The sequence below is a fragment of the Stomoxys calcitrans genome, chromosome 4 (assembly GCF_963082655.1).
Source record: "Stomoxys calcitrans chromosome 4, idStoCalc2.1, whole genome shotgun sequence".
Lineage (NCBI taxonomy): Eukaryota > Metazoa > Arthropoda > Insecta > Diptera > Muscidae > Stomoxys > Stomoxys calcitrans.
The window spans coordinates 23,326,549-23,349,213 of NC_081555.1; the positions used below are offsets into that span (position 1 = coordinate 23,326,549).

General features: G+C 38.1%; 1 protein-coding gene across 1 annotated transcript in view; it reads right to left on the reverse strand.

The window, feature by feature from the left end:
- Positions 1-6,665: 6,665 nt before the first annotated feature.
- Positions 6,666-22,665, reverse strand: part of LOC106083869 (uncharacterized) — a 95,875-nt gene continuing 79,875 nt past the window's right edge. The window contains exon 8 of the mRNA XM_059367784.1: positions 6,666-7,921. Within this exon, the coding sequence (XP_059223767.1) occupies positions 6,848-7,921 (1,074 nt within the window). The 3' untranslated portion in view covers positions 6,666-6,847. The remainder of the gene's footprint in view (positions 7,922-22,665) is intronic.

A 22,665-nucleotide genomic window follows, 5' to 3' on the forward strand; every position in this document is an offset into this window, starting at 1 on the left:
TTATTAAAATAGAGTAAGAAATTGAAGAAAGTTGAAGCCAAAAAATAGTTGCGCTTTATAGAGTGATCATTTGACACAATTTTTTTTTTAATATTTCGATTTTGTTCTTGATTTAAGTTTATTTTACTTTATATAAAGATTCCACAGCTTTGCTTTTTTTATTAATCTACAAATGTTTTTTGCCTATGTATTATATACTAAAAATTTGGTTAGGTTATTTTTATGAAAATAAAGAATTAAAGTTTCTGTAATTGGTAATATCATGGTAGAATAAATGAAGAAACAAAAAAATTGTATACACTTTTTTGATAAAATGGCATTTCTACAAAATAGTGTCAAATTTTTTTAAAGAGTTATAGAAAAAAATTTCTCTATTTCAAGTCATATTCAAAAAATTTGTAGCATGTATTTTTGCATTATATGAACATTTTTATACCCTCCACCATAGGATGGGGGGTATACTAATTTCGTCATTCTGTTTGTAACTACTCGTCGTAACTACTATTCTTATTAGCGTAGGTCGGTTGGTATTGTGAATGAGCCATATCGGTCCATGTTTTGATATAGCTACCATATAAACGGATCTTGGGTCTTGACTTATTGGGTCTCTAAGGGGCGCAATTCTTATCCGAATAGAATGAAATTTTGCACGATGTGTTTTGTTATGATATCCAACAACTGTGTCAAGTATGGTTTAAAGCGGTTCATAACCTGATATAGCTGTCATATATAAACAGATCTGGGGAGTTGACTTCTTGAGCTTCTAGAGGGTGCAATCCCTATCCAATTTGGCTGAAATTTTTCATGACGTAATTTCATGACGTATTTTCATGACAGATCTGGGGAGTTGACTTCTTGAGCTTCTAGAGGGCGCAATTCCTATCCGATCTGGCTGAAATTTTTCATGACGTATTTTATTCTTACTTTCAACAACTGTGTCAAATAAGGTTCAAATCGGTGCATAACCTGATATAGCTGTCATATATACAGATCTGGGATCTTGACTTCTTGAGTCTCTAGAGGTCGCAATTATTATCCGATTTCCCTGAAATTTTGTACGACGGATCCTCTCATGACCATTAACATTATTATGGTCTGAATCGGTCTAAAGCCCGATACAGCTCCCATATAAATCGATCTCTCTATTTTACTTTTTGAGCCCCCAAAGGGCGCAATTCTTATTCTAATTGGCTGACATTTTACACAGGCCTCCAATATATAATTTAATTGTCGTCCAAACCGGACCATATCATGATATCGCTCTAATAGCAGAGCAAATCTTTTCTTATATCCTTTTTTGCCTAAAAAGAGATGCCGGGAAAAGAACTCGACAAATGCGATCCATGGTGGAGGGTATATAAGATTCGGCCTGGCCGAACTTAGCACGCTTTTACTCGTTTTTGTTTGTTTTGAACCTAAAATTGTGAATAATAGAAGTTATAGTTTTCATATTTTTTTTTTTTTTTTTCAAATAAATAATTTTTTATTTTTTTTTTAATATTTTTTTTTTTTTTTTCATTTTTATGCTTATACATAAAAAACGAGTCCAGCTCTTATGAGAATATCTATGTTTTTATGGTTTATTTTTCTTTTTTTTTTGTTGTTTTAGTGTTGTAGGTTTTTTCAGTGCTGCATTGTGCATTACATTGGTTTAATACACTCATATGTAGACAAATATATTTAATAAAAATAGTTTACACACATTGTGTTTTTATATATAGTAACTTTAAGTTATTTGATTAAATTTATTTACTTAAATGCTAGCAACATGTAAAGCATTAACATTTCAAAAAACATTTGTGTTGTCTTCCATTATTAATAATAGTAATATGTGGCTATTGGTTTGGTCTATTAAATGAAGGGAATGCTAACAGAACAATTAAAAAAATCTTAAAAAAAACACTTAATAAATAAATAATAAAAAAATAATAAATACATTCCTCAAACTACAATTTATTTATTCATAATATGTCTCTTTCAAGTTTTTTATTTACCAAGGATTACGCATGTATCCATTTTAAATTACATATATCTCCTAAAACACTTGACAATATTTTTCTATAAATAATTTATAAAAAATATATATCCAAAAATTAACAACGTAGTATGAAGAGTTTTGGTTTTTATTCAAATTCCATATATATATAATAATACTCTTAAAATGTAAATGAAAGCAGCATTTTATTCCTTTGTTGCAATTTTATTTACAGCATTAAATACTTCATTAATTTATTATTTTCATTATTTACTATTTTAAAATACCTTTTTTGTTAGTTTTTCTTATAGTCTGTATCTATATATTTCTATATAATTTATATGTTTTTTCCCCCCATAAAATCTCTGCACATTGGCGTACTATACAGGTTTTCGCTAGAACACTTGCTGCATATTTCTCTAAATATTAAAGCTCTCCAATGTCTATTAGTTGCCTTAAACAATTTATATATAACAATGAAAGTCTAATGCCATGAACTCATAAAAACACCCAATATATTTATTCGAATTTATTGTTTGAATGATTATAAGCCTTATAGCATAAATTCAAAACCAAACATAGGATTACATATATAACTCGAATGAGTGACTTGATTTTATCCAAAATAATACCCTGTACCACAGTAGTGGTGTAGGGCATTAAAAAAGCTTTAACATTATGATATTAAGTGATTTTGATAGCGACTGGTGAGCCCTTGTTCAAATGATGTGATTTATATCAGGGGTACCATGTGTGGTATACTTGTTGTGAATTCTCGTTAAGGACACGTATACGCACCGTAGTACAAAAATTATTATTGTATATGTACACCGGTATTCACAAAACTTAATGTAGATTTGAGATAGCTTTATTAGACAGAATGAAAGTTTTTGCGACCACGCTTAAAAGCTTCTTAACCACACGTCATTTTACACTGTTGATTCTATCACTAAAGGATTTGTCTATGGAAACCATTTTTATTGGCGTTTTCAAGTCTTTTCATCTTAATAATAAGTATTTACACATGCATTTTTCAATATTACATGATCTTTAAGTCAAATTTAGAAGTCATCTGCACAAACGGCTGTATTTATTTCAATAGTTGACTAAATACTAAATTTCCCATTTACATTCCATTAAGGAACCGGGGATACTTCTCTCATATCAATGAGCGCAGTCCTATTTAAATTTAAACTCAATGATAAGGGCCTCATTTTTTATGCCGAGTCCGAACGGCGTGCCGCATAGCGACACCATTTGGTAGAGAAGTTTTAGCATGGCAGGATAGCTTACAAATGTACCCAGTATTAGTAAGGGGAGAACCCCGTTAAATTTTGTTTGATGTTCACCTCTGAACCCAGGCGTTTAGCGTCATAGGTGGACATGATAACCTTTGCGTCACAGCCAGCAAAAACATGAAATCATGTTATTTGTGAACTCTTACTTTTTATACCCTCCAACATAGGATGGAAGTACACTTATTTCGTCATTCTGTTTGTAACTCATCGAAATATTCGTCTAAGACCTCATAAAGAATATATATTCTTGAACGTCATGACATTTTAAGTCGAGCCTAGCCGCTTGGAATTTTTGCACAAATACTTCTTATTAATGTAGGTCGGTTGCGTTTGTAAATGGGCCATATCGGTGTATGCTTCGATATACAATAGCTGCCATATAAACCAATCTTGGATATTGACTTCTTGAGCCACAAGAGGGATCAATTATTATCCTATTTGCATGAGGTGTCCGTGAGTCCGTCCGAAAGCACACTAACTTTCGAACAAGTAAAGCTAGACGCTTGAAATTTTGCACAAATACTTTTAATTAATGTAGGTCGGTTGCGTTTGTAAATGGGCCATATCGGTGTATGTTTTGATGTAGCTGCCATATAAACCGATCTTGGATCTTGACTTCTTGAGCCACTAGATGGAGCATTTATTATACGATTTGCATGAGGTGCATGAGGTGTTTTGTTATGATCTCCAACAACTGTGCTATGTATAGTTCAAATCGGTCTATAACCTGATCTAGCTGTCATATGAAGCGATATGGGGTCTTGACTTCTTGAGCCTCTAGAGGGCTCAATTGCTTTCCGATTCGACTGACATTTAGCATGACGTGTTTTTTGTTATAACAACTGTGCCAAATATGTTTTAGATCTGTCCATAACCTGATATAGCTGCCATATAAACCGATATGGGATTTTGACTTCTTGACAATAACGGCTTCTATCATGATCTTTAACATACGAGTTAAATTTGATCTGAATCGGTCTATAGCCTGATACGGCTCCAATATAAATCCATCTCCCTACTTTACTTCTTGAGCTTCTAAAGGGCGCATTTCTTTTTCGAATTGACTGAAATTTTGCACCATGACTTCTGCTATGCTCTCCAACATTCGATTCAATTATGGTCCGAATTGGACCATAACTTGATATAGCTCTAATAGCATAGCAATTCTTTACTTTTATCTTTTGTTTGCCTAAAAATAGATACCGGGAAGAGAACTCTTCAAATGCAATCCATGGTGGAGGGTATATTAGATTCGGCCCGGCCGAACTTGGCACGCTTTTATTTGTTATTTTTATTAAAAGGATTGCGGATGAAGATGATAATGAATATGAAGACATCATATCGTGGGTTTAAAGGGTGTCCACATTGAATATACTCCTTAGGGCATTCAAATGTGATTGGCACTTCAGCTGGGCTCAAAATAGTGGGTGCGCCCTTAAAGTGCATGAGGATATATTTATTTCGTGGGGGCTAAGCAGCCTCAGAAAAGTTTAAAAAGGCTAGGCAAAATGTTTGTCTTTAGAGAATTTTTCATTTAAATTTAGTTTTTAGAACAACTCATTAAAATTTTGTCTTTAGAAGAAATTTTATTGAAACTTTATCTTTAAAAAAAAAATTTTTAATTTTTTTCATTTGGAAAAATTTTTTTAAATTTTGTCTTTTTGGAAAAATTTTGGTAAAATTTTATCTTTAAAAATAACTTTTGGCGGAAAAACGGCTCTGGCTACAATTTCGGTTCGTTAAAAAATGGTCTTTAGAAAAAATTTCATTGGAATTTTTAGTTTTAGTAAGTACTTCGTTACAAATTTGTCCTTTAGAAAAATAACTTTGAGGCGGCCCTGGCCTAAGCTAGGTTTTGTTCTTATAGAATAAAATAGATTTTAAATTTTGTCATTTGAGAAAAATGTTGCTGAAATTTTGTGAAAAAATATTTTTGTGGGGAGCGGGGCTTGGGGCCGATAGCCCCTGCTGTCAGTTTGAGCTGGGTTCCGGGCCAACAAAGGGTAGCGGAAAACGAAGCGAATGACGAGCTGGCTAGGTTTGGATGGCGGATAGACTCTGAGAGTGCGGAGCCGATAGGGAACCCCCTCTGTGCTGTCTGTTGGGGATGGTGGATACCTATTACCGCGGGCTGAAGGTATGCTAAAGCCGAGCTGCTACATTGATTGTAATTAGATTGGGGAAGAGCAACCTTGGATTGTTGGTGGGAGACCTGATAAGCCGCTGCGATGTCAGGTCGCTGACGAGCTAGCCAGGTTTGGATGGCGGATAGACTGTGTGAGTGCGAAGCCTATAGTGAACCCACCTTTGTGCTCGCTGTTAGGGATGGTGGTCGTACTACCGCGAATGCGCAGATTTGACGTTGGCTGACACTGTTTAACTTACCAAGGCCGAGCTACTACGTCGATTGTAATTAGATTAGGGAAACGCGACCTTGGATTGTTGCTGGGAGTCCTGATCGGCCGCCTGCGACCTGACATCGCTATGTGCTCGGGACGATTAGGATTTCTGCAGGGTCTGTGGCCATGAGGAGGATTTAAAGACGACCAATACTCCGCGATGGCGGCAATAAGGATTATGCATGAACACCTTTTCTCTTCCCAGAGCTTTCTACAGTTTTTCGCCCCCCGAGTCACTTTTGACTTCTGTAAAGGCCTGAGTTGGCTGGCGGGGCGGCTCCCTAATCAGTGAGACTTTCTTCAGTTTCAAAGCCGGCTTTTCGTTAATCTTTCTCTACCTGCCTTCATTTTTATCTTTCTCTCTCTCTCACTCTTATTTAAATTCTTTCAAGGACGAATACATTGTACCGCATGTCTCTGAGTGAAGCGGTTGGCAACTGCAGTTATCGGACGCTTGTCCTTTAACTTAACCTAACCTAACCTAGATATGGGATTTGAAACATTAAGGAATTTATTTTCCCCCACTGCACCCAGACACATGTTGAGGATCTTAGCTGAAGTCAGATCAAAATAAATAATTTAAATAGAAACTTTAGTACCACAACAATAACAAGATAGTCGGCTAGAGAGTACAAGGTTAGGTTAGACCTAATTAGACAGTCTGTAATACATTGTGTTACCACAGTAACAACGGACCAGATGAAGACAGACTCTCACCATGGTTTGCCAGGCTTACTGCAAACTTTGACACCAGACTATCCTTCAGAGATGTTTGATTTGATATTTTTTGTCGAGAAGCAAGCACCACATAGCTTAAACTTAACCATTTTGTTTGCTGAAATAAAAAAATTGAGGGACCTTAAAAAAAACCCAAAAAAGTTTGAAACTCATATTTAATTTTCCATTAAAAATTTATAAAACTAAAAAATAATAAAATTTAAAAATAAATACAAAAATTATAAATATATTGCCAACACAAATAAATTATTATATACCTTACTATTAAACTTAAAAAAATTAAGATTTTTTTAAACTAAATGTTTTTAAGATCATTTATGTAAATCTCTCTTTTTCTTAAACTTCTTATCAGCTATGTCTCTTACTGGAAACCATTTTGTAATTAAAGCCATTTAACCAATTTTCTTTTTGTGAAAAATCTGTCTCAATAATCAAAATCACACTCCATTTGTGGGGGCAGTGGCTGCAGCAGCCCCACTATTCAAACCATCACCCTTCTTGGTGATGTCAACAGCATGTTCCTCCTGTATCTGATTTATGCTCAACTCATGCGAGACTTGGGCTGAAACATTTTTATGCTCCATCTCTAGGTGATCCTTGTCGACTTGATGTTCTTCAAATCTGGGCATATTATTGCTATGCACCTGAGCCACATGTATCATGTGTTCCAACTTGCTGGGGGTTTCTTCTGGACGCCCTACGGTCTCCTCCTCCAAATCTTTGGCTATGGTTTCACTGCGTATTAAAGGTCTTCTGCGGCTGGTTGAGGGCTGTTGATCATCATCATCGGTGCTGGATATCAAAGCACTAGCATTACTGCCAGTGCTGTTGACATGGGAAACCTTAATGTGAACACGTTCATCATCCACAGACTCTATGCGATCCAAACTATGGCTAACGGCAAATTCTTGGCTATTTTCAACTTTGGCTGGTGAAGCTTTGACCTTATTGCCATTCTTCTTGCTGGCAGGTACATCATCCAGAGCCAGTTTTTCAACTTGCATTTCTGATAGGTGACGCTGTTCCTCATCTATGTGAACTAAGACAAAGGGTAGCTTGAGGGATAACTCTCCACCCATGCCCGAGAGTGTTAATTTGACCTTAACATAATAGGAGACATAAATGGCAAAGACATTGCGTTCATCATTGGTGGAAGGATTTGAGCTGGTCGAGGGGGCGGTTTGTACAGGCGGTATAAACACTGCAGGACTGGAACAATAATTTGGCGAGTGAGTGGCTTGCATAAGGAAGTGGGGAGTGCGTACCGCCGAAGCGGCTATGGCGCCGGTGATTTCATCCGGTTCAGTGCTGCGCTGCAGAGTATCCTCCAAGGCTATCCAATTTTTGGTGGGCCCCCTTTGGGGTTTCAGTGTGACTGTGGTATTCAGAGTGGCCCCCGGAGGCACAGTGCGATCTATGGGTGGCGGTGAAAGGCTATCAGAGTCGGCAACTACATTTTTGAATTTGCCATTGTTAAACATGCAAACATCGACATGTTGTATGGCACAAACCTGAAAAGAAAGACAACAAAGGGAAAATTAAAATGGTTATTTAATGTAGGGAGCGAACAAAATGCTGAGCAGTAAAGGACACCTATTGGATAAATTGGACTTTAGGGGATTTGTACCAAGAAGTTTTATACCCTTTACCGAAGATCGGTGCATATTAATTTTGTCATTCCGTACATCATGTATTGGATGTGGTCAGGGCCTTATGGGGCACGACCTTATACTTGGAGGCAACGCCAACGTACACCATGATGAATGCGGAAGCACGGATACAAACGCAAGAGGTGAATAACTTTTTGATTATATTTTATCCACGAACTTGGTTAGGGTAAAATAGCCCAACGTTCTACAACCAGATCAGGGAACAAGTTATAGATATAACGCTAGTGATAGTGATAGGTTTTCCGGTTGAGCATGAGAGAGGTATAAGGAAGTCGTATAGGAATACGAGGAAGCCAAACTGAGATAATTTCAGGGAACATATGCGGAGGCTTGGGCCACCTGGTGAATTAGAGGGCATTAGTGAAACAACTGGATTGCAAAGTGATCTCCAAGAAACCTAGCACGCCAAGCTCTCTATTAGGAGAGAAGACGGAACTCACACCGAGGACAACCATGAGACGATGGAACTACCGATTGAGACACATTTTCCATGCAACCAGGAAGAGGACTACGATCTGGACATCGTTACACCCACAAAGGCTGAATTCATGGAATATCTCATTGGTGACATTGTTGATGAGGAGATGATAGCGTGGGCCATTCATGCCTTCCAGCGTTTAAATCGGCTAAACCAGACTGGATCATCACGGCGCTGCTATAGGAGTCCCTTAGAGTCACTCTCATTCTGTTATGGCTAAATCGGATTTAAATTTTTTCACTATATTACCATTTTTCACTATAGGCTAGTCATGCTGTCATCGTTTTTACCCAAAACACTTGGAAGACTGGTGGACCTGTAAGTTAGGGGGGACTGACAAAGGAAAATATCAGTTGGGTACAACGTGCATACCTCAAGGGGAAGTCGGAGGAGATAGTCCTACATTAAATGGTACGAGAGCTCGGGATGTCTCTCCAACAGAAGGAGTACACAATGGCGCCCCTTTTGATATTGAGGGGCATTTAATAATGTGGAGATAGGGTTGATATTCAGCGCCGTGAACCGCACGGGAATACAACCGAGTATATGCCGGTGGACGGATAATATGCTTCGTGGCAGGGAAGTGGGGTAAGAAGTCAGATGACTAGAGGAACGCCTCAAGGAGGGGTTTCTCGCTGATTCTCTGAAGCCTGATGATAAACGAAGTCCTATTGAATCTCAACGGAGATGGCGTGAAACTAATCACATATGTGGACGACGTCGTATTATTGATTCGAGGCCACATGCTGTTGATGAGATTATAGAAAGGTCACTGTGGACTTAATGGTGATGGGCTACTAGAAATCGGATGACGACCAAGCAAGGCGGAGTTGATGCTCTTCACTCGAAGATATAAAATGTTAGTTCAGTTTCATTACGTAGGCTGCAAAGGAGATCCGTGGGATGGACCTTCCACCTTCGAAACTCAGGATATTTGTGGACAGTACAGCAGCCCTCAAGGCCTGGAATTCAAGGACGATGAGGTCGAAATGCATTGCGGGGTGTTTGGGAGCCCTGAACGGACTCCTGGCTCATGACGTTGTGTTGGCCTATGTTCCCGGACACATTGGTGCTCTGAGAAATGAGAAGGCGAACGAATATATCGGAATGGGATACTCCACGTCAAGCACAGCTGTGGCCGGTCTTGCACACGTGCCTTTTGTCGAATCACTGAAGATAGTAGCAACGTTGGCCGGTGCAGAGGAGGTGGCAACGTGAGAGTATGTGGAAGGGTTTTGGATTGCCAGGCAAGTTGCTAATCGGAAGAGCCAAGGGAGTTGCTGGCCCTCATTAAGGGGTAACTGAATATGATTACGAGAGTCATAACCGGACACTGTGCGAAAGGCTACGACAACTGTGAAGACGTTGTGCGGCACCGAGAATGTTTCTAACCGAGTATGGTTCAGTTCGGGCTATATTTGAAAATAGCTCCCATTTATACCGATTTTCCGGCTAAGGCCCATACCCGATTTCGGCGAAATTTGATACAGGGTTTGTGTAAGACTCATCAACGTTCGTTCAGGGTTCGGTCCAGTTTGGACTATATTTCTATGGGTTCTAAACTAAAGCATTTTTCATCGCACTATAGCGGATGTAAGGTATACGTGCCTTTTTAGTTTATATAAAAGACTGTATCTTTGCATCCAATGACAAATTTTGTTTATCCCAACAGCCTGTTGCAATAACTAAGTGCCTCTTCAGCTTTAAACTCCAAATTGAAGATATGACTTACATTCTCACTGCCTTAGCTTTTTTGTGTCTTTTGAATTGTTGTAGCTTATTGTTTGTTGATTCGGTTTTCGTTGATTCATGGTCACTGTTGCATATAAATTTTATTAATTTATTTATATCACGTCCAAACCATTACTTTGGCCTGCTGTCATAAACGTCCAACTCATACTTCAAATTCTGCCAGCCTCCCTTTCTGCCTTCTCTCACCAAACTATGGCAATGACCATACTCGCATCATCTTGTTAAGCTACCTTTTATGTACCGTAAGCTTTTGTAATTAATGAACATTTTTATGGACATGTTTATTCTACCCCAAAGGTGTGCAATTTTATAGAATCACTTGGGTATTGTGAGATTTGGATTTTTAATTAAATTCAGCCTTAGGGTAGGCTACAGCATTTTATTACTTTATTTAATGGACACAAACAAAGAGTAAGCTAGAGAGTGAAAGACACAACAATAATATTCAAATGGTACAATTTATAGTAAATGGTAATGAACCTACACAGAATGTCTGGAATTGAGGAATTCTCTACGGTCTTAAATACCTAAAAGTATGCTATGATTTTTAAAATAAAACACAAAGCCTTAGGTCATGCAAATTGTTTTCATTGAAGAAAACAGAAATAGGAAAATTCCTTTATGGCAGCAAAAGAAATCCATTAATTCAACTTTTAAGGTTGTATAATAAATGGTTTTGGCAATTCAATTGAATATTTTAAGGCCCAGAAATATGCTGAAGGTAAGCATAATACTTTTTATTCTTTCGTAAGGGCAAAGAATAGTTTAAGTTTCTTATTATTATAAATTCTATAAGTTTTGATATTACAATGCGTTAGGAATATTGAAATATATTTCAAACAAAAAGTTAAGCAAAGTGGAATTACCCTAAAGCTAAATAGTTTATATTGGTGAAAAAATGTTGAGTGAATTTCTATAAACTGCAACAGCGTAAGTTGTTTTGCTAAATTTAGTAAACTATAATAACCTACAAATATTGAAAATATTTAAAACAAAATGTAAAGCAACGTGGGTACAGCCTAAAGGTAGGCAGTATATATTGCTGAAAAGATGTTGAGTAAATTACTGTACAAAGTAAGTCATTTTGAAAAACTCCCGCCCTAGGTTTTTCTGTAATTCATCATAAATAGGATAAGAGTTTCAGTCTTCTAGGGATTATCTTTTGTCAATTTTGTTATCTATTTCCTATATTAAGGTGCATTTATCTTAAGGTGCATCTTATCTTTGTATCATGTGAATTTACATTCATTTGTGTATAAAACACAAGCTTTGCTCATAGATATTACAAAAAATGCCCATCAGACAATCTATCCACCTATCTTTCAGAATTTAAATTATTTAATTTTATTAAGATAGGCAATGAATTTCATTATATTACCAATTGCCTTTGTCGCCTACTTCATTTCCTATGTTGTTTCCCCCTTTCCTACTTTATTAACTTTGTTTTAATAAATCTTTGAGTCTTTTAAAAATCTATAATCCTCAATGCCTAGGGCGCCTTTTTTTCTTTCTCTGTTTAAAAAGTTTAAGAATTAAAAACTTTATTGCCATATTGTATCCTTTGAATTTTTAATTAAATTTCGCCTTAGGATAGGCTATAAAAGTTGTGATATGTTTCATGTACATCAAACAGGCAAAAACAAAGGAACTACCACTGAAAATTAATAAGTATTAAGATAATGGTACAGAAAAAAAGTTTTTGTGTGAGTGTGTAACACAGATTTTGCCTTCATTTGCGTAAGACATGTTGGTAGTATGCATATGAGTTAAGGAATGTTCTTTATCGTTTCTTTTTGTACGGTTGAATGTTATTTTTGGGTTATATACTTATTACGCTGGTAACACCTTAAAGTCTTTAATTAAAGACACGTGCAAGTCATAAAACCTCCCTTATATGCCAAGGTGCACTGAGTATGTAGAAAATGAATGTATGAAATGGATGTCTTACAGTTATTACTAGCTGTTATACTATTTAGGACGCCATGGAAATGAGGTAGTTTAAACCCATTGAGTTCATCAGACTATGAACTACATGTTGAGTAAGATAATGTCTAACAAAGATAAGCTCAGATATTCAGTGACGTTAACAAAAGAATGAGGATTTTAGCCCGCCTTATGCCGCTATGAGTATACACCTTAGCCAGTGAGTAATACCATATCTGTGTTGAAATCTTACGGAATATGGGTGAAACGTTTCGATGCCTGATAAAGTCACTGTAATGGACAACTTGGCGGAGAAGTTCGTTGTTGTTGTAGCTTAATTTTTCATGTGAAGGTGGCGATCCTCGTCAAGCTCTTGCAGGTCAGCAAACCCGTTCCGATCCAAAGGACCGATCGCCGCGGGAACAGGTTGGCCATTGGTTATTTAAAGGCGCCAATAACTCGTCATGTCATATCGAGCATCATAGGCATTAAGTAATTGTGCAAGAGCCGGTGTCGCCCAGCCTCACCGTGAATTGTCTGCGACTGCAATTGCAGCTCTCCGTATGGAGCATTCCATTATCCGCAACCTGTGGACGCGCCCGGTAGCTCGCAGCTAAGGTTCTCGTGACATCAATGAACACTATACTGATTAGACCCTGTATGGCGTTCACAACTAAACCGTGCTCGGGGAGAAGTTGGAGACTTGTGAGTGCAATCATTGGGCATTGTACACTTTAAACCCAAAAAAGTCTTCTGTTCCAAATGGCATCTACACCAAGTTGTTGTCAGAGGTCTTAAATAGCGAACCGATGTTCCGTGTTTGTATAAAGTAGGAAAGATGAACAAGGCAGCAGGAGCTGATGGGTTACCCGCTGAAGTATTTACGACCGGAGGCAACACGTTTGATAAGGTATATGCATAAGCTTGTCTGCGCTATCTGGCTATGAGAATACATGCGCGATGATTGGAACGTCAGCGTAATTTGTCCCGTGCACAGGGAATGAGACAAGACGGAATGTGCCAACTACAGAGCAATAAGTCTCCTCCCCAGTTAGGAACAAGGCCACTTCTCGACAGACGAAGATTACACTATACTAGACACTGATACTAGACGTGTTATTATATGGTTCTGAGGCATGGGTACTTGTGAAAGTAGAGGAGGCAGTGCTTGGAGTGTTTGAGAGAAAGATTCTTTGTACAATATATGAATCAGTTTGCGTGAATAGAGAATATAGGCGTCGTATAAACCACGAGCTGTAAGACGAAGTTAGCATAGTAACACATATTGAAATACAACGGCTGTTTGGCAATTTCATGATGTCAGAATGAATGAGGAAGCTCCAGCAGATAAGTCTTTTGCAGGCAAACACGATGGCACACGCAAACCGGGACGACCAAAAGCCCGATGGAAAAGGCAAATGGTGGGAGACACCTCGAAACTTGGTGTCAGAGATTATAAAATGAGCGCAGAAGATCGAGGCGCTTGCAATGCTATTCTTCGTTCCGCTAGTGGAACAAATGTTCTGTCAGAGCCAACTTAAGTAAAGTATTTCTATGTACCCTTACCTTGTAGGACGGTGTAGTTAGTCTTCATATCGAAGAAACGGGGCTGCAAAAGATTGCGGCCAAGGACTTAAGACCAATTGGCTTACCTCTCCAAAGTGAGACGTTAGTAGACGACGTGGAAGTGAAAGCATAAACATCGCAGGTTGTCTATTTTTATACCCACCACCGAAGGATGGGGGTATATTCATTTTGTCATTCCGTTTGCAACACATCGAAATATCCATTTCCGACCCTATAAAGTATATATATTCTTGATCAGCGTAAAAATCTAAGACGATCTAGACATGTCCGTCCGTCTGTCTGTTGAAATCACGCTACAGTCTTTAAAAATAGAGATATTGAGCTGAAATTTTGCACAGGTTCTTTTTTTATCCATAAGCAGGTTAAGTTCGAAGATGGGCAATATCGGACTATATCTTCATATAGCCCCCATATAGACCGATCCGCCGATTTAGAGTCTTAGGTTCATAAAAGCCACATTTATTATCCGATTTTGATGAAATTTGGGACAGTGAGTTGTGTTAGGCCCCTGGACATCCTTCGTTAATTTCGCTCAGATCGGTCCAGATTTGGATATAGCTGCCATATAGACCGATCTTTCGGTTTTAGGTTTTCGGCCCATAAAAGCCACATTTATTATCCGATTTTGCTGAAATTCGGGACAGTGAGTTGCGTTAAGCCCCTCAACATCCTTCGTCAATTTGGTTCAGATCGGTCCAGATTTGGATTTAGCTGCCATATAGACCGATCATCCGATTTAGGGTCTTAGGCCCATAAAAGCCACATTTATTATCTGATTTTGCTGAAATTTGGGACAGTGAGTTGTGTTAGGCCCTTCGAGATCCTTCGTCAATTTGGCTCAGATCGGTCGAGATTTGGATGTAGCTGCCATATAGACCGATCCTCCGATTTAGCGTCATAGGCCCATAAGAGCCACATTTATTATCCGATTTTGCTGAAATTTGGGACAGTGAGTTGCGTTAAGCCCCTCAACATCCTTCGTCAATTTGGTTCAGATCGGTCCAGATTTGGATATAGCTGCCATATAGACCGATCATCCGATTTAGGGTCTTAGGCCCATAAAAGCCACATTTATTATCTGATTTTGCTGAAATTTGGGACAGTGAGTTGTGTTAGGCCCTTCGAGATCCTTCGTCAATTTGGCTCAGATCGGTCCAGATTTGGATGTAGCTGCCATATAGACCGATCATCCGATTTAGGGTCTTAGGCCCATAAAAGCCACATTTATTATCCGATTTTGCTGAAATTTGGGACAGTGAGTTGTGTTAGGCCCTTTGACATCCTTCGTCAATTTGGCTCAGATCGGTCCAGATTTGGATATAGCTGCCATATAGACCGATCTGCCGATTTAGGGTCTTAGGCCCATAAAAGCCACATTTATTATCCGATTTTGCTGAAATTTGGGACAGTAAATTGTGTTAGGATCTTTGATATCCCTCATAAATTTGGTGCAGATCGGTCCAGCTTTGGATATAGCTGCCATAAACCGATCCCTCGATTTCAGGTTTTGGGCCCATTAAATGCTCATTTATTGTTCGATGTCGCCGAAATTTGGGACAGTGAGTTAAGTTAATCCCCTCGACATAATCCTTCAATATGCCACAGATCGGCTAAGATTTGGATATAGCTGCCATATAGACCGATCTCTCTATTTCAGGTTTTGGGCCCATAAAAGGTGCATTTATTGTCCGGTGTCGCCGAAATTCAGGACAGTGAGTTAGGTTAAGCCCTTCGACTTCCTTCTGCAATATGGCCCAGATCAGTCCAGATTTGAATATAGCTGCCATATAGACCGATCCCTCGATATAAGGTTTTGGGTCCATAAAAGGCGCATTTATCGTCCGATCTCGCCGAAATTTGGGACAGTGAGTTGAGTTAGGCCCTTCGAAATTTTTCTGAAACTTGGGCTAAATCGGTTTAGATTTGGATATAGCTGCCATATAGACCGATATCTCGATTTAAAGTTTTGGCCCCATAAAAGGCGCATTTATAATCCGATTTCACTGAAATTTGACACAGTGACTTATGTTAGGCTTTTCGAAATCCGTGTCGTATGTAGCTCAGATCGGTTTATTTTTAGATAAAGCTACTAAAAAGACCAATATTTTGTTATACACAATTGAACAATGACTTGTAGTTATAAGTATTTGGTCAAAATTGGAACATTTTTTGATATAACTACTATGGGACAAAAGGTATACAATTTTCACCGGATTTTGATGAAATGTGGTTCACATATATATCCGAGGTGGTGGGTATCCAAGGTTCGGCCCGTTTTGTTTTTTTTTTTAACACACAGAAAGAAGAGAGTTAGACCCATCATTAAGTATACTGATCGACTCAGAATCACTTTCTGATTCGATTTAGCTATGTCCGACTGTCAGTATGTAAGTCTGTCTGTCTATCATTCTGTCTCTGCATTTGTCTGTCTGTTCATGTTAATTTGTGTACAAAGTACAGGTACACCTTTCATCCGATCGTCTTAAAATTTGGTACGGGCATGTTTTTTCGGCCCAGAGCCGAAAAGGCTATTGAAATGGAAAAAACGGTTCAGATTTGAGTAAAGGTCCCACATATAATTCCGATTTACAGTAATAATGCAACAAAATGGTCATTTGTTAACCGATTCTCTTGAAATTTGGCAGTATATGTTTTTTCTAAACTCTGTTCGTCCGATTTGCAGTAATATTGCATTCAAGTGCTCATTTGTTAACCGATTCTCTCGATATTTGGTAGGAAGGATTTTCTTATACTCTTTCATAGAAATAGGTTGAAATTTACAATAAATAAAGCTGTCATATATGTATATCGCGCGATTTTCACTTCAAGAGCCACTGCAAGCACATTTTTTGACAAACCTTGCCAAAATTGTGCGCAACGCTTTCCTAGACGACTTCCACAATATCTGAGAAGTTTGCTCGAAATCTGATCAGATTTAGGTATAGCTGCCATATATATGTTCGTCAGATTTTGGGTTATTTGCAATAATATTGTTATTTGTCAACCGTAGTTATTACAGTTTAATAACCCATCTGAAAAAATCCGCCGAGGTCCATCAAATTTGGTTCAGAATTAGATATAGCTCCCACACTGTACTTATAAGATAAGTAAAAGGTATTATATAGTCGGCACCGCCCGACTTTTGCCCTTCCTTACTAATATTCATTCGATATAAGCTATTATGACTACAGTTACCACATCATCAACTACAGTTACCACGTCATCAACATGTGGGCAAAAGTTTATCAAAATCGCTTCGGAGATAGATATAGCTTCTAGGTATGGCTTTCATCCAAACTAATATGGCAATAGTTACCAAAACTTTACTCCGAAGTTTTCAACATCTTGCACAAAAAGTTCTAGAGGTATTATATAGATCATGTGGTCTATATATAGTAGGATAGTCTTGTCCTTTGCCTTGTTTACTTGTTAAATTTGAAAACAGTTACTTACGATTCATATCTTAAGGGTTCGCGCCACAATAGTTGTGTATAATATAAGAAATTAGTTCCACAAAGCAAGCAGACTCTTACTTCCTTTCCTCGTTAAAACAAAATTAGAAGCATCCCGTTAATCCTTTTCGTGCAGCTTCTCCTAAAAACATTTGGAAACAACGCATTTCCCGCAACAACATGCTGCGTGCGGACAAATGTGTAATGATATACTTAAGATTTCCCCCTGGTTGTTTTGTATTTATAACCCCTAAATGTAGGCAACACAAATATTCAATCTAAACAACACACAACAAAAGTATACTAAAACATTACGTTATGTTAAAGAGCGAGCATAAGGCTAAAAGCAATTTCCTTATCATTTTTATGACTTCCATACTTTTCAGTAAAGTAAAGTAAAGTAAAGCAAAGCAGGCAACGAGCAAGGAAATGAAATGAAATGAACGATGCCAAGGGGAATGGGTAAGGTAACACTTTCCATTTCTCTTAAGAGCGCCTTAGGATGCCCTGCTGAGATGGATTTGTTGGCCTTTCCTTTTTGTGTGTACAAGCCATTGTGTAGCAACTAAAATTGAAGGCATAAACATTTAACATAAAAAAGCAATTTTGCCATGATTTGAAAGGGAGATGATGACGAGAGAGAGAATGAGAGCAAGGCCCAACAAAGACATCATTGAAATTTATGGTGCTTGAAAGAGTCCATATTTCGTTTTGGCAGAGAGGGTGGCAAAATTATAAAATGAAAGTGACCTTGAAGTTGCAAATGGAAAAAAATGATTTAAATTTTTATTTCTTTTTGTTTTTGGGGTAAAAAATCTCTGATTGTGATAAATTTATAAAAAAAGGTTGTCTATGGGGAGCCTCTTGACAGCCAAAGGCTATTCCTAATGATGCTAAGGTTTTCAAAGGTACATTTTGACTAAATGAAGTTCGCTGGCCCTAGGGTTATCAGATTGAAACTGAGCATTTAATAGAACGGAAACCTAATACATAGTACAAAAATTTAATAAGCATTTGATAGTCTTTAATGAAACTTGCTTGGAAGTCTTGTGGGTAGAGAAAATTTCTTGGCAGTTTTGTCTTCAAAAACAAATTTCCTGGAATTTGTATCAAACGGACGTTTTAAGCTGATTGAATATTCTTTGATTTCCTTTGATTCCTTCCATGGCCATCAATAAATCATTTATTTTTATTTGTCTAAATCCTTTGAGTTATTTATTATGCTCTCCTTATTTCTCTGCTAAGATAAAGCAAATAAGCCTTTTTTGAATTTATACAACATCTGGCCATGTGCAATTATCATGCGAGCAATCTTGTATATCTTTAAGCAGCTCTTCGTTATTAATATCCTTGCGAAATTTCAATATCTTATCTGTCTGGTAATAAGAAAAGATTGCCATCTTCGATAGCCATGTATTTAACTTTATTGAGCAATAAAAAAAAAAATCTTTTACTGCAATCCATCAAGGACATCAATGGCATGCCAGCATTACCCCCATTGTCCTTGGGTTATGGGTTGATGCTTATATTCATACTGGCTGAGTAGCTCATTGACTGGGTGTTGCTGGAAACAGAGAGCGAAAATAATCAGATTTATCAAACATTTTATGGATTGTATTGTGATTTATTGTATTCCTCGTCCTTTGTGGCTTGCCTTAGCATGTGCCATGGACAATGGGGGCTATATTGGAATGGAAGGACATTGTAATAAACTGAAATTACTATGGAATATTTTATGCAGAATATTCGATTATTGGCTGATATATGTGTATATACAACACATAAAGGTTTTCTTGTGGGGGTGGGGTGAGGAAAAGGAAGTAGAAAAATTACCTCATTTTTATGTTTTATTCAACATAAGATACTAGACATTGAGAAAACAAGAACGGATATGATTTATTTTTATATCACTATTTTGGTTGTAAATAGTAGACAATTTGTATTATGCAGAGGGGTAACTAAATAGCTGGTCATTGGTTTAAGAAAATCGAAAATGCTTAAGACGAATACCGTCACCAATTGCATGTTTAAGAAAACTAAGTTTTGAACATTTTGTGCAAAATTTTGCATAGAATGCAGCTGTTAGCATGTCCGCATATGACGCTGAACGCCCAGATTCAAATCCTGCCGAGAACATCAGAAAATTTTTCTGCGGTGGCTATCCCCTCCTAATGCTGGCGACATTTTGTGAGGAACTATGCCATTTGAAAAATTGGTATGGCAGCCATGTAAAAATTGCTCCTGAAAAGAGGTATCGCGCTAGGCACCCCCTATGGCCTTGGCTATAAAAAGAAGACACCTTTTCATTAAGTTTAAATTTGAATCGGCCAGCACTCATTGATATGTGATAATTTGCATATCTAAATCTGAAGCAGTTTCAACGAAAAGAGCATCTCATGCAAAATTTTAAAAATACGGCAGGAAAGTTGTGGCTACTAAAGACAAAATTAAGCATATCGGACAAAACTTGAACCGCAATACTAATACGTCAAATAAAACATTTCTTGTAAAAATTTTGCAAAGATCGAGGGAAAATTGTGGTAACTACAGTCATAAGACTTGTATCAGAATATCACATATACCTGTGGGATGGAAATGTCGCACTGGGGCATACCGTTCGGTTTCGCCCCTTATCATTGATCTTAAACTTGAATCGGACTGCACTCATTGATACGGGAGAAGTTTGCCCCTGTTCCTTAGTGGAATGTTTATGGGTGAAATTTGCAATATATAAACATGGACATAGATATGTCCCCTTTATAATCCCGACCTACCTACACTAATTACAAGTGTTTGTGTAATATTTCGAGCGGCTAGATTTATTCTTACGGACGGACGGTCAGACGGGCGGACATGGCTAGATCGACTTAAAATGTCATGACGATCAAGAATATATATATACTTTATGGAGTCTTTGATGAATATTTCGAGGAGTTACAAACAGAATGACGAAATTAGTATACCCCCATTCTATGGTGGAGGATATAAAAATGTTACAGCGGTGGTTATCCCTACCTAATGTTGGCGACATTTGTGAGATAGTATCCCATGTAAAAACTTCTCGCAAACCAGATGTCGCTCTATTTTATGCACAACCTCGTGCAGTGCAGTCTCCGACCACCGACCGTCCTTTGACATAGTCATGCTGTTTTTATTTGAGCAGTACTCTTATTCAGGGTTTCCACCCAAGCCCCACAAGTTATACGACACCAAAGGCCTGCATACCTATAACCCATATGTCCTTTCTACTCAAAATAATGGAAATTATTCATGGTCTCCACAATACTTTCCGTGTCGTATAACTTGCCTTGTCGGGCTTGGGTAAAAATATCATCCTTGAACCCTGCCAGGCTTTTGGATACCAGATAGTCCGCCTCGTTATGTAGTAAAGACGTAAATATTCCATCAGGTACTACACCAAAGTAACTGATGGAATATGTCCGGAGTTTGTGATTGTGTGCTTTTCGAACTTGTAAAGCTCTACTAGACTATATTCTATATTTTATCGTCCACTAGCCGAACTGGGCCCGCTCCGCTGTGCCTTCGTTAACTCTCTAATATGTTTTTAGTGTGGGGATATCAGGACGAACGCGTTCGAATCATGGCGAGAACAACGGACAAAGCGGTGTTTATCCCCTCTTAATGTTGGCGACATTTGCGAGGTACAATGAAATTAAAAAATTTTCCCCAAAGAAAGGTCCCTTGTCATTGAGTTTAAACTTGAATCGGAAAGCAGTCATTGATGTTTGAGAATTTGCTCCTTCTCAGTTCCTGGTGGTAATGTTCTTCCTTAGGGTAATGTTCTCATTAGGGGAGGGTGGCACCTCAGACATTTTGACTCAAAATGGATATCAAATTCGTGCTGCACTTCCAAATCCCTTTAATTTGAGCCCCATATTGCCATGGCCGGTAAATATGAACCATTTGGGGGGTTTTTTGGGGCTGGGGCGGCCACCGGCGCTTTGCACTTAAAATAGATATCACATTCGATCTTTATTCCCAACGGAAATGAAGTTCAGTTAAGGGGTGCTTTAGGGCGTACCAGCTTGGCTTCAAAATTGGACATCAACTTCGTTTTCAACTCTCAAATACCTTGCATTTGAGTCCCATATTGTCATAATGGGTCAAATAACCCATTTAACGTATCTTTTGGAGGAAAAGCATCACCTAGACTTGACGGCAAATTTTAATGTCATATTCGTAATCTACTCCCTAATACCTTTCATTTGAGTCCCATATAACCATGGTCGGCTAATATGGCCATTTGGGGATATTTGGGGTCGCGACCTCCCATTACTCGAACCACTTTCGGATATGGGTGGCTTTTTTCGGTTAAGGGGGAGGGTCCGCCTTCACCCGATATCTAAAAATTATATAGCCTATGTTTCCCATAGGCCATATATCCAGACAAACGTACGCAATCTATGAAAATTTTAAGAAAATCGGTTCGGCTAAGTATCATATAGTCGTAATGGGTCTAATGGCGTTTTTGTGGAATGGCCTGATCCCCTATACTTTAATCTGATTTTGTATGCCAGATTCGAAATCTGCTCCCGAATACCTTTCATTTGAACCCCATATTAAAATAAAGGTCCAATATGTCTGTTTGAGGGAGTTTTGATACCGGGGCGGCCCGATGGGTACTTAGACTCAAATCCTAATAACATATTCGTATTCTACTCTCAAATACCTTTCATTTGATACCTATATTCTCCCGATCGGTCCACTTTTGATTTTGGGTTGTGTTATTGGCATAAGGAGGACGGTCCGTCCCCCTTCCGATACCGAAACATTATATAGCCTATGTTTTCTTTCAAACCAACCGGGGTGATGGATTGTGGGTGGTGTTTTTGGAATTACGGTGGAGGGTCCGCCCCTTCCGTTATCAATAAATTATAAAGCCTATTCCTACTTTTTGACCATATTCGTAATCTATTCCCGAATACCTTTCATTTCAGTCCCATATTGTCATGATCGTCAAATATACCTATTTTAAGGGGTTTTTTGGGGCTGGGGCGGCCCCCTAGGTACTCGGACCCAACTCTTATTACGAAATTCGTACTCTACTATTGAATATCTGTCATTTTAATCCCATATTGTCCCGATCGGTCCACTTTTATTTTTGGGTAGTTCTTTTGTGGTAAGGGGGAGGGTGCGCCCCCCTCCCGATATGAAAAAATTATATAGCCTGTGTTTCCTTCCAGACCAACCTTAACAATTTGTGAAAATTTCAAGGTAATCGGTTCAGCCGTTTTCGAGTGTATACGGAACAAACAAACAAACACAAATTGAATTTTACAATTTACCGAACACTGATTTTGGTAATAAAATTCAATGATTTGCAAGCGTTGCTCGTTAGTAAGTCTATTCATGATGAAATGTCAAAGCATACT